A 14,132-nucleotide genomic window follows, 5' to 3' on the forward strand; every position below is an offset into this window, starting at 1 on the left:
ATCTAGACTTGCAGAGGTCCACCGCTATGCTATCACTGGCTAGAACAGACGTCTCAGTCATTGTGTCCGTCATAACAGCTCACTGTCTAATCGGAAAACATGCTGACAACTTTTGCAAAAGCTTTAAGGAAATCAAGGAAGAAGAGACTATAATACACCTTCTGTGACACACACACAGACACACCTCACTAGCAGTTTGAAGGAGTTCCACTCTAGGTTCTCATTTCTTTGAGAACCCTTCCGATTTAGCGGATGTGAACATGCGCAGGTTGTTAGACTTTTTAAAGCGATCTGGATGGTTCAACGGTAAGAACTAGAAGGCATCTTTCTTTTTCTGTTCCTGTGGTATCACAATGGACGAAAACGTCTAAATAAGTCTGATGGTAGACTGTCACTTAAACCTAACCTAACCTAGGGTCATCTTCGGCTTTTTAGTTTCTGCTTTCATTGAAATTTTATGTGTTGTTTGTGACATATTGGGTTGCCCAAAAAGTAATGGCGGATTTTTCATATAGTCGGCGTTGACAAATTTTTTCACAGCTTGTGACTCTGTAATTGCATTCTTTCTTCTGTCACTTATCAGCTGTTACTTTTGGCTTGCTTTAGAAAAAAAGTGTAAAAAAAGTATATTTGATTAAAGTTCATTCTAAGCTTTATTAAAAATGCATTTACTTTCTTTTAAAAAATCCGCAATTACTTTTTGGGCAACCCAATATGTCACAAACAACACACTGTCCCACACTGCGGGCTATGTGCGAAACACTGTGCCACTGTAATAATAGTGTTGACGATAGTTTTTACGAACTTCAGTCTGAGATTCATTCACACCAATGAGTGGGGCTGCCTGTTGTTCAGTGTGAGTGTATGCACTACAACTTATGCGATAGTGTGAGTATGCTTGCCTTTAAACGAGTACCAACTTAATTTTCGTTGCATTCAATTCGATTCCATGCTATTCACCGGTCGCTCGGTTGCTTGGTCTCGGTCTACGTTACTAGTACGTCTGTGTGCGTGTCAGTGTATAGCCGAACTCACTTCAGTGGATTCAGGGGGATTTTCATTTTCAATTTTTATTTTAGTTTGCGTTTAGTTGTCAACGCGTTGGTTTCGTAGAAGAAAGAAAAAGTTCTGCTTACGAGGAAGTGAAGAGGCAATAATAGCACAAATTTCCAAAAAAAAAAGATATTTATGAAGAAGAATTTTAACAAGCAATAGAAAAGATAATAAAAAGAAAAAAAGAAAAATAAAATAGATTAATTTAAATTGGCGCGCGCTTTAATTTTCAGCAAGAGCAAACACGAAAAAAGATATTTGTAAAAATTCAGAAAGAAGAGTTACAAAAAGAAGATAGGCTTAAGAACAAAGCCAATACAAGTGAAGGAAAATTTATATAAAAATTTTTAATTAATAAATTTATTGAAACAAATAAACAAAAACAGTTTGGAAACATGTCATTATCTCTGGGATATATCTTTGGATTTCTTTTGGCCGCTGTCTTATGCCTCAATACAGGTTAGTAACATCCCTTGCTATTATTACTTGAAAAGAGGGCTTTGTATTATGCCCCTTGAAAAGGATTTAGTTTACACATATTCAAGTAACAACAACGTTTGCATTTCATTATTATGTGAATGAGAATGATAAAAAATTGCCCAAAATTTCTATTAAATATGGATGAAGAAAAAAGTATATTTTTTGCTTTATTTATATATTTATGGCAAATTATTGTAATTTACAAAAATTAAAAAAGTTTACAAAACATGCCATAGGGCCTTGGCCATACACAAAATATAAAAATTAGATGCTATAGAAATGGCAGAAATTAAACAAGTAAAAAGGCATTAAGTTCGGCCGGGCCAAACTCTGGATACCTCGGGTATATATCACGTCAAGCCCCTGTCCTGTAAAACGTTAGAGTTGAAGTCCCCAGAAACCACAATGTCTGAGAAAGCAAGAGAGAGAGGTTCAAGGACAGAGAAAAAATCTCGCGTATCCGTACGGTTGTTCGGTCTATAAACGCACCCCACTAGGAGCTTGTTATCGGCAGCTGACACCTCAACTGCTGCCTATGGAGGTGTCTGCCTCACATTCTCAGTTATTTCGCTATGGCCCGAACCCAAACGATGCGGATCGTGCCATACTCAGACAAGGCGTTAATCTCCTTCTAAGACTGCAAGACTGTTCGTGACTTTACCGTCCTGCTTGTTATGGACCTAATGGCAATTTTACTCTCCATAAATATCTTCACACTCGATGTCCTCGCGTAAGTGCCACACAACCTCACGCATTCAGTGATCGCCCGGATCTCCGCCTGCAGGACCGCATTATGGTCAGGCAGTCTAAATCGGATCTCAGTCCCTGGATTCTCAATGTAGACCCCCAGCCTACCCTGTCCCCTAGCTTTGATCCATCCGTGTAACATGATCTTCCCGATGGCAGAACTAGGGTTCCGTCAGTCCCAGACTGTGCCGCAGCAGCAGTGCCTCGCACTCGACCTCGATCGATTTTGTGTAGAAAGGTCGTAAGGCCTATAGGTCTGTAGGCCTTTGGTGTCGCATAACTTGCCTTGCCGGGCCTGGGTATAAATACCACCCTTGGCTCCTGTCTTGCTTTCGGAGTATATGCAAGTCCCAGACACGCTGTGATAATATTGGCCAAGTGGGGCGCCAGATAGTTTGCCTCCTTTTGTAGTAACGCCGGATATATTCCATCAGATCCGGGTGACTTAAATGGTTTGAAGGATACCTTTACCACAAATTCCTTAATTATAAATCTTCGATCAACATCATTATTCCACAATTCCGGTGTCTGCGTGAGTCCCTTCGTATCCCGTGGAAAATGCGTTTCCATCAAAAGCCTCAACATGTCCTCCGTTGGCTCTGCTCTCACTTCCATGTCGTCTACAAAAGTTTCAGATTGGTTCAGATGGGTTTTTGAGAGAAACTTTTTTTATTTTGGAGGCGTCATAAACGCTATCGACCTGTGCGCAGAAAATCTTCCAGGAGGCATATTTTGCCGCTCTGGTTATCTTATTGGTTTCCTTGAGCCGTTTGAAATACACATCCCAATATACTTCCGCTTATTTACGTCGTGCTCTGTTAAAAAGTCATCGGACCTCTTTCCCAATATTGCGAATCTCCCATTTCCAATATTGATAGAGGCGGTGATTGTCTCGTCGTCAGCCCCATGTTCGTTGGGCGGTATTGAATCACCTGCCACAGACGGCCTGATGAAGGATTTCTGCCTCTCCTAGTCTTCCCAATGTTGAAAGGGACAGCCTTGCTCCCGTCACGGAGACTTGATCAATGCTAACCACAAGGAGAGTTTCTTCCTTTTTCTTCTCCCTGTGGAAAACCTGTCATTTCTCCACTGCCAAATCTTGGTTTTGCTTGTTTAAGACTTCCATGTTGCGTTCCGTCGCGATTTCGCCGCCTACATCCTTAATGAAGACCGTCGCCTTTGTGAACAGTAGGATTTCCATCTTTCTCATAAGGTCGAGCTTTGCGCCCCAGGGAATGTGGATACTTTCAATGAGTTTTTTTGACGGTTTCAATACATTCCGCTGATGCAAAACGCGGCGTAAAGATATCCCCTCTATACTCGCAGCTTATCATTTGTATGAGTGGGCCATCTACAGAGTTCCACACATGTTCGAAAATCCGACCGTTAACCAGATCCTCCACTTAAGACCGATGATCTGGTGGAATCCTACCGGATACACAGCCGATATTGATGACTGCATAAGTCAGCACATCTCTGTTGTGCCTCCTTGCCATTCTGGCGTAAGAGGGCGGCTCCTTACCATTCTCAGTGACCATCTTCCCCTTCCGTTATGGCTGTGGCCTCAGTTTGGAAGTCACTCAGGGGCCGTGCGCACTTCCTTCGATCCTGTTCCGACTTTGTCTACATCCGCAGGACAGTGTTTGGAGTCTCCATTGAAGGGTGGCTGACTTGGTTTTCCTAAAGTACTTGAAAGCGGGGAAGCTCTTTTTCTTCTTCAGCATTTTAGCAGTGTTATGCTCTCCGGGTGATCTGATTCTTTTTATAGTTTCCATAGAAGTGTTTGGAATGTCAGTTCTATCCCTTCTAGCATCCTGGACTTTTGCCCGATTGTGTCTGTCTCTTTCGTCATGCCCCGGATTGCTTTCTCGGTCTGCTTGTGACCTTAAAAAAACCATCGCTCACATCTGCCGTCATCCCGCTGCCCTCATCTCTCGATTCGGTTGCGATGATTCTTTCATTGACACCGTCGATGTCTGAATCCGAGTCGGAAACACCACCTTTACTTAAATGCTGGGGACGAACTGTGCATCCCTCTGGTTTATCCGTCTCTTTCTCATTAATTAGTATGACGACTAGTTGTGCGTTTGAAGCATTACTCTCGACTACAGGTGCCAAGACACTCACACCTATAGGAGAGGAGGACAACATGCTACGCTCTGATGCCACCATCGCAGCTGTTGGGTCTTTAGGACCCATTTCTAGCCTACTCCAAAAAGGCTTTAAAATTTTTCGTAATAGGTAGTACATATTCCGAGATAAGGATATTTTTTCTTTGAGGAGCGAAATAAAATCACGTCCGCTCCATTCAACGGCTACAATATTATTTTATCTCAGGTAGGGTGTAATCCACACTGCCTGGAACATCGGATATTTTATGAAGAATAGCACAGTGTCTGTAGTCGCCACATGACCAAAGAGAAAGGCCCCTTAACTCAGGGCAGAGGTCGCAGCAATTTGTCTAGCCACAATGTCCAGAGGCATTAGATTAAGCTTTAGATTGAATGAATCAGATGGCGTCACCTTCAGTGCGAGGTTATCCCTTGGACCCTGTTGACTATTAAACAGTTTTGAAGCGTCGTCCACCAAACCGCAACACCATATAGCATTATAGGTCTGACAACTGCAGTATATACCCAGTGCATGACGCGCAGTCTAAACCCCCAACTTTTGCCAATGGCTCTCTTCCAGGTTATAGGGCAAGAGATGCCTTTCTTGCCCTCTCTAAAATGTTGGATTTGAAGTTCAGTTTCCTGTGCCCTTTCCTAACTGGGACTAGAAATTTTCAAAGTCAGCTCTACTTTTAGGTATTTGTATACCCTCCATCAAAGGATGGGGGTATACCTATTTCGTCATTCTGTTTGTAACACCTCGAAATATGCGTCTGACACCCTATAGAGTATATATAGTCCTGATCATGTCATGTCATTTTAAGTCGATCTAGGCACGTCCGTCCGTCCGTCTGTCCGCCCGTCTATCTGTCGAAAGCACGCTAACTTTCGAAGGAGTAAATACATTTTATTAGTGTAGGTCGGTTGGGATTGTAAATGGACCAAATCGGTCTATGTTTTGATATAGCTGTCATACAAACCGATCTTGGTTCTTGACTTCTTGAGCCTCAAGAGGGCGCAATTTCGTCCGATTTGACTGAAATTTTACACGTAGTGTTTTGATATCACTTCCAAGAACGGTGTTAAGTATGATGCCAATCGGTTTATAATCAGGTGTAGCTGTCATATAAACCGATCTTGGATCTTGACTTCTTGAACCAATAGAGGGCGCAATTCTCATCCTATTTGGCTGAAATTTCGCACGATGTGTTTTGCTATGACTTCCAATAACTGTGCTAAATATGGCGCAAATCGGTATATAACCTGATATAGCTGCCATATAAACCGATCTGGGATCTTAACTTTTTGAGCCGCTAGAGGGCGCAGTTCTCATCAGATTTGGCTGAAATTTGGCATGAGGTGTTTTGGTATCACTTGCAACAAACGTGCTAAGTATGGTTCAAATCGGTTTATAACCTGGTATAGCTGCTATATAAACCAATCTTGGATCTTGAGTACATGAGCCGCTAGAGGGCGCAGTTCTCATCCTATTTGGCTGAAATTTTGCATAAGGTGTTTTGTTATGACTTCCAGCGACTGTGTTAAGTATGGCGCAAATCGGTACACAAACTAATATAGCTGCCATATAAACCAATCTCTGATATTGACTTCTTGAGCCACTAGAGGGCGAAATTCTAATCCGATTTGGCAGAAATTTTGTTCAATGGCTTCAATATGGTCTGAATCGATCTGTAGCTTGATACAGCTTCCATATAAACCGATCTCCCGATTTTACTTCTTGAGCCCCTACAAGGCTCATTCTTATCCGAATGCAACGAAATATTTCACAATGACTTCTACAATGTTCAATGTTTCTTTATTTGTTCCGTATGGGCTCAAAAACGGCTGAACCGATTACCTTGAAATTTTCACAGATTATGTAGGTTGGTCTGGAAGGAAATAGGATATATAATTTTTTGGTATAAGGAGAGGGGTGGACCTCCCCCTTACCCCAAAAGTAATACCCAAAAAAAAGTAGACCGATCAGGACAATAAGGGATTCAAATGAAAGGTATTCAAGAGTAGAGTACGAATGTCATAATAATAATAAAGTAGGGTCCAAGTACCTGGGGGGCCGCCCCAGCCCCAAAACCCCTTAAAATGGGTTTATTTGACGATCATAACAATATGGGACTCAAATGAAAGGTAATCGGGAGAAGATTACGAATATGTTAAGAAAGTAGGAATAGGCTTTAAAATTTATTGATAGCGGAAGGGGGCGGACCCTCCACCGTTACCCCAAAACACCACCCAAAATCAAAAGTGGACCGATAAGAACAAGATGGGTATCAAATGAAAAGTATGCGGGAGTAAATAACGAATTTGGCATACAAATTCATGTCGATGTATTGGGGGTCCTCCCACCTTCACAAAAACGCCCAAAATAGGCACATTAACCAATCACGAATATATGGGTCTCGGTTTGTTTGTTCCGTATAGACTGAAAAACGGCATAACCGATTTTCTCGAAATTTTCGCATTTTGTGTAAGTTGGTCTGGAAGGAAACATAGGTTATATAATTTTTCGTTATCGGAAGGGGGACGGACCCTCCCCCTAATGCCAAAAACACAACCCACAATCAAAAGTGGACCGATCGCCACAATATAGGTATGAAATGAAAGGTATTGGAGACTAGAATACGAATATGGCATTAAAATTTGAGTGTAAGTACCCATTGGGCTGCGCCAACCCAAAAACTGCCCCCAACAGACATATTGGACGTTCATCTCAATATGGGGCTCAAATGAAAGTTATTCGGGTGTAGATTTCAAATCTGGCATACAAAATCAGATAGAAGTATAGGGGGTCATGCCACCCCTCCAAAACGCCATTAGACCCATTATGACTATATCATACTTGGCTGAACCGATTTTCTTAAAATTTTCATAAATTGCGTACGTTTGTCTGGAAGGAATCATAGGCTATGTAATATTTCGATATCGAGTGGAGGCGGACCTTTCCCTTTACCGCAAAAACGCCACCCATATCCTAAATTGATCGGATGGGCACAATAAGGATATCAAATGAAAGGTATTGGAGAGTAGAACACGAATATGGTAGCAAAATTTGGGTTCAAGTAGCCAGCGGGCCACCCCACCAAACCCCAAATCTCCTCTAAACCGATATTTTCGAAGTTCATGCCAATATGGGACTCAAATGAAAAGTTTTGGGCAGTAGATTACAAATATGGCATAAAACATTACGTCCAAGTAATGGGAGATCGCCCACTCCCCAAATACCTCCAAATGGGCATATTAGCCGACCATGGCTATATGGGACTCAAATGAAAGGTATTAGGGAGTAGATTACGAATATGACGCTTTCCTCCTAAAGATACGTCAAAAGGGTTATTTGACCCATTATGACAATATGGGACTCAAATGATAGATATTTGAGAGTAGAAAACGATTTTGATATCCAATTTTGGGGCTAAGTGTTTTGGGATACGCCCTAAACTGAACTTCATTTCCATTGGGAATAAAGAACGACTTTGATATCTGTTTTCAGTACAAAATGCCGATGGCCGCCCCAGCCCCAAAACACCCTCCAAACGGTTCATATTTACCGGCCATGCAATATGGCGCTCAAATTAAAGCGATTTAGGAAGTGCAGCACGAATTTGATATCCATATTTGAGCCGAAATGTCTGAGGTACCATCCCTGCCCTAATGAAAACATTACTCTAAGGAAGAACATTACCACCAGGATTTGAGAAGGGGCAAATTTTCACTCATCAATGAGTGCTTTCCCATTCAAGTTTAAACTCAATCATAAGGGACCTTTTTTATAGCCGAGTCCGAACGGCGTCCCGTGACACCTCTTTTGGGAAAATTTTTTAAATGACCATGCATGGCGTTGTACCTCGCTAATGTCGCCAAAAGGGGATAAACTTCGCTTTGTTCAATGTTCCCGCCAGGATTCAAAAGCGTTCAGCTTCATAAGCTACAATGGCACGAATTCGATATCAGCATTCAGGGCGATGTGTCCCCACCCTAAAAAGATATTAGAGAGTTGAAGAAGGGGCAGCGGAGTCACATTCCAATGCGGGGCTTACTTATTTGATTTAGAGAGTTTTTTATTGCTTTCATATAAACTATCATGCCAAAATATTTAAATTCTGCCTATAAGGACACAAATGAAAATGTTATAATGAAGGCATTGCAAGTTATGAGCCAGTTTCCGCATAAGACTATAAGAGCTTGACATTATCCTTTGGCCATGTCTGCCGCAGAGTCTGTCTGTAATTGTAGGAATTATGTTTCGTTGAATTTGGAATGGTGGTGTTGCATGCAATGTTACTTAAATTTCATGTAGTTTGAAAAATTAAACTTAAAGTGTTAAACTTTCTGCTTCTTGCTGAGGGAAAAATACCATAGTACATTGCTCTCTTTCATGAAGCCAAACTTAGTGTGCGATTAGTGTTTGAATTTCGTTTTCTTAGCTTGAAAAATCTAAGAAAATTAATTAACGCTTTGTTGCAATCTATTTGCTTGGACAAATTGTAATTCGATTTTGATTACTTGCTAGAAATTCCAGGCCAAAATTGGTCTTACTACCAGCTCTAACCAACTAACCCATAATTACTAACCCTCCAAAAACAGAGCGCTCCAACTCAAATAGGTACTACGTACCAACGCTAATTGCTTTGCTTGATAGCGACAAATATAAAAAAAAAATAAAAAGATTTAACAAAATAAGTACAAAATCGGAGAAGCGATTATTATTCAAATCAGACATGTAAACAAAACAACAATTAAAAAAAAAACAACGACTGATGGACAATCATCGTTCGTTCATGGCATGCCATGCCATGCCAGACAGTTAGCCAAGTTAGCAAGTCAGATTAACACCCAAATGCTGGCCAATGAGGAGACCAGTGACGTGATTCAAAAACAAACATCAATTCTGGGCCATTTTAGTGGCACAACGAAATGTCAAAACGACCACAGTAGCTGAAAAAGAATTAAGTGTAACACTGAGAGAGAGAGAGAAAAGTAAGTTCGGCATACACTGCGAAAAATCGGCCGGGCCGAATATTGGGTACCCACCACCATGGCTTCCGCTAAAAATTTGCCTTTATTAACTCAATTCGCAATTGAATTCTTTTACAACAACAAACTGGGGGATAGATTGCGACTGGTATGGTCACAAACAGTCGTATCGGGGAATCGGTGTTTAAGAGGCCTATATTATTGGGTTGCCCAAAAAGTAATTGTGGGTAATATAGTAGTAATATAGTCGGCGTTGACGAATTTTTTCAACGACTTGTGACTCTGTAATTGCATTCTTTCTTCTGTCAGTTATCAGTTGTTACTTTTAGCTTGCTTTAGAAAAATAGTGCGCGAAATTTTGTTTACATTTGTTTGTTTGGCGTCAATTTTAATATGGGTACCACATGTATTGAAAGAGATTCATTTAACAAACCGGATCAACGCTTGTGCACCTTAGCACCTATATGCACCTTAAACGCAATGAATTCGATCCGTTTTTAAAACGAATCATAACTGGAGATGAAAAATGGATTGTTTACAACAACGTTAGCCGAAAACGATCATGGTCCAAGCATGGTGAACCAGCTTAAACCACTTCAAAGGCTGATATCCACCAAAAGAAGGTTATGCTGTCTGTTTGGTGGGATTGGAAGGGTGTGGTATATTTTGAGCTGCTTCCAAGGATGATTAATTCGGATGTTTACTGTCAACAATTGGACAAATTGAATACAGCCAACAAGGAGAAGCGACCAGAATTTGTCAATCGTAAAGGTGTCATATTCCACCAGGACAACGCTAGACCGCACACATCTTTGGTCACTCGCTAAAAACTGAGTGAGCTTGGCTGGGAACTTTTGATGCATCCACCATATAGCCCTGACCTTGCACCATCAGACTACCATTTATTTCGATCTTTGCAGAACTCCTTAAATGGTAAAACTTTCGGCAATGATGAGGCTATAAAATCGCACTTGGTTCAGTTTTTTGCAGATAAAGGCCAGAAGTTCTATGAGCGTGGAATACTAAATTTGCCATGAAGATGGCAAAAGGTTATCGAACAAAATGGCAATTATATATTTGATTGAAGTTCATTCTAAGTTTTATTAAAAATGCATTTACTTCTTTTAAAGAATCCGCAATTACGTCCTATTTGAGGGTTGTTATGGGGTTGGGACGTCCCCTAGACAGTCGGTTCCGAATGTTGACTTCAGATTCGTGGCCTACTACCAAAAAATAACTTTTATTTGAGCCCAATATTTCCATAGTCGGCAGACATGTTCAGTTTGGGGGTGTTTTGAGGGATGGGGCGGCATTCAGTGACTAGGCTCAGATTCGGTATTCTACTCGAAAATACCTCTTATTTGAGCCCTATATTGCAATTGATAGCAAATACGTCCCATTTAGGTTGTGTTATGGGGGTGGGGTGGCCCCATAGACACCTTTTCCTGAACATTGATATCAGATTTGTGCTTTATACCAAAAGACCTTTCATTTGAGACCCATATCGCTATGGTCGTAAATGTGTCCTATTTGGGAAGTGATTTGGTGGAGCGGCGGCCCCCAAATAATTGGTGCCACATTTGAATATCATGGTCAGTAAATAAATCCTGTTTGGGGGGTGTTTTGAGGAAGGAATGGAACCTCAGAAACTTGGTCCCACATTTGGATATCAGATTCGTATTCTACTAGCATATAACTTTCATTTCAATAGCATATTGCCATGGTCGGTAAATATATCTTATTTAGGGGTGTTTTGGGGGTTGGGGTGGTCCCCAATCCAATTGGTCTGACAATTGGATATCAGATAAGTATTCTTATACCAAATACCTTTTATTTGAGCCCCATATTGTAGTGATTGGTCTAAATCTGTATTTAGTAGGTTTTGGGGCGGCCCCCCTAGGTACCCCATCCGAAATATGGATACCAAATTTTTATTTTTAGGTTACTATAAGAGAGCATACAAAATTTCGCTTAAATCGCACTACCCATCAGCGAGATCTGGCGTTTGTGAATATTAGCGTAAGGGGGAACTGCCATATATTGTAGACTGATCTCTCGATTTAAGGTCTTGGAACTCGACGCCTTTCTACTTTTTTATACCCTCCACCATAGGATGGGGGGTATACTAATATCGTCATTATGTTTGTAACACCTCGAAATATGCATCTGAGACCCCATATAGTATATATATTCTTGATCGTCATGTCATTTTAATACGATCTAGCCATGTCCGTCCGTCAGTCTGTCTGTCGAAAGCACGCTAACTTTCGAAAGAGCAATGCTATACGCTTGAAATTTTGCACAAATACTTTTTATAAATGTAGTTCGGTTGGAATTGTAAACGGACCAAATCGGTCCATGTTTTGATATAGCTGCCATATAAACCGATCTTGGGTCTTGACTTCTTGTGCCCCTAGAGGGCGCAATTCTCGTCCGATTAAGAATCACTTTTAACAATTGCGCTAAATATGGCTTAAATCGGTCTATGTTTTGATATAGCTGCCATATAAACCGATCTGGGGTCTTGACTTCTTGAGCCTCTAGAGGGCGCAATTCTCGCTCGATTTTACTGAGATTTTGCACGTAGTGTTTCGGTGTCACTTTAAACAACTGTGCTAAGAATGAATCAAATCGGTTCATAATCTGGTATAGCTGCCATATAAACCGATCTTGGGTCTTAACTTCTTGGGCCTCTAGAGGACGCAATTCTCGTTCGATTTAACTGAAATTTTGCACGTAGTGTTTTGGTGTCACTTTCAAAAACTGTGCTAAGTATGAATCAAATCGGTTCATAATCTGGTATAGCTGTCATATAAACCGATCTGGGATCTTGACATCTTGAGCCTCTAGAGGGCGCAATTCCTATCCGATTTGACTGAAATTTGTACAACGGTTTCTCTCGTGACCTTCAACATACGTGTCTAATATGGTCTGAATCGCTCAATAGCTTGATACAGCTCCCATATAAACCTATCTCCCGATGTTGCTTCTTGAGCCCCTACAAGGCGCAGTTCTTATCCGAATGAACTGAAATATTACGCAATGACTACTACAATGTTCAGCATTCATTTATGGTCCGAATCGGACTATAACTTGATATAGCTCCAATAGCATAACAGTTCTTATTCGTTATTCTTTGTTTGCCTAAAAAGAGATTCCGCACATAGAACTCGACAAATGCGATCCATGGTGGAGGGTATATAAGATTCGGCTCGGTCGAACTTAGCACGCTCTTACTTGTTAATTTTAATATTCCCGATACGATTTTCGTAATCTATATTAGGTTTGGTACGAACTGTTTCGTTAACCTGGTATAACTCGCACATAGATCAATCTCCCGCTTTTACTTCTTTGTCACCTATAGAAAAATTCATTTTATAAGATCTTAATAGGCTTTTATTAGTTTAATTTACTTTATTTTCTCAGTGTACTCACCCAGTTAAGTAGGCAGGCCTGCGCACATGACATTGAGTCAAACTTTAGAGATTGTAGCCAACGATGGCGACAATCGGCCAATGCGTTGGATTAGGCCATTTACCCACCCTGCTGTAGTTGGTCGAGCAAGGTTCAGAGTTTCCAGCGTATCTTAGCTCTGGATGACATTTACACCGACTGTCGGTCATGATAAAAATCGTTATGGCAAACCAAACCACGAACTACGAGTACAGACAGACAAACAAACAAACCAACCAACAAACATGCAGACAAACACTCGACCATACAACTGTTCAGACATCGTAATAAATCTTTGACAGAAATACAAACATGCGTTTTTGGCTAGCTAGCGTGTTATTTTTGTTTCGCAAATTGGAGCTTTTAATTTTCGCCATGAAATCTAAACAAATAAATCTGCCTTATCCATAGAAACAACAACAGAAACTTGCGAAAAAAATAAGACGAAAATGAAATGTTTAAGCAAATTATCCAATTGATATTGAAAGAAAAAAAAAAAAAAACAGAAAACCAAACAAACATTGGAAAAATTGCAAAACAAGGAGCTAAGGAAAATTAAGTTGCTGAAAATCAAACACTTAGCAATATTGCGTCAGTTATCTATCAGCTTGGAAGGAAAACAACATTAATTTTGTTTTTAGATAAAATTTTAGGAACCAGTTCTTTAGGTAGTTGGAGGTAAAATCATATTTTGAGTAGAAGGATTCTGAGTATGAAAGCCCTGCCAACTAGAGCTGACAAGCTATCGATAGTCGTAACATTCGATATAATGGAAATTTCCATTGATAAAATATCGATAGTATCGATGCAATCTGTAATTTCCTATCACCAAAATTTCAAACGAAAATGAGAAGTATCGAGAAAGGAAGGGCAAAAGTCGGGCGGTGCCGACTTTATTATACCCTGCACCTACCTTATAAGAACAATGTGGGAGCTATATCCAATTCTGAACCAATTTTGATAAACCTCGGCGAGCAAATTTGTTCAAACTGTAAAAACTAAGGTTGACAAATGACAACATTATGGCAAATTACCCAAAATCTGACGTACAAATATATGAGAGCTATATTTAATTTTGAACCGATTTCGAGCAACAACGACTTCTTAGATAATGTGGTAGTCGTCGAAGAAAGCGTTGTGCAAAATTTTGGCAAGGTTGGTCAAACAATGCGCTTGCAGTGGCTCTTGGGGTGAAAATCTGAACCGATTTCTATGAAACTCGCCGGTAATATCGAGAGTCGTAAAAAAATCTTTCCTGCAAAATTTCGAAAAAATCGGTTAAAAAATGAGCACTTT

The 14,132-nt window shown here is 40.5% G+C and overlaps 1 protein-coding gene across 1 annotated transcript in view; it reads left to right on the plus strand.

The window, feature by feature from the left end:
• Positions 1-938: 938 nt before the first annotated feature.
• LOC106096315 (uncharacterized) overlaps positions 939-14,132 on the plus strand; it is a 63,856-nt gene continuing 50,662 nt past the window's right edge. Inside the window, exon 1 of the mRNA XM_013264001.2 lies at positions 939-1,512. Within this exon, the coding sequence (XP_013119455.2) occupies positions 1,449-1,512 (64 nt within the window). The 5' untranslated portion in view covers positions 939-1,448. The remainder of the gene's footprint in view (positions 1,513-14,132) is intronic.

This window comes from Stomoxys calcitrans, chromosome 3 (assembly GCF_963082655.1).
Source record: "Stomoxys calcitrans chromosome 3, idStoCalc2.1, whole genome shotgun sequence".
Taxonomy (NCBI): Eukaryota; Metazoa; Arthropoda; class Insecta; order Diptera; family Muscidae; genus Stomoxys; species Stomoxys calcitrans.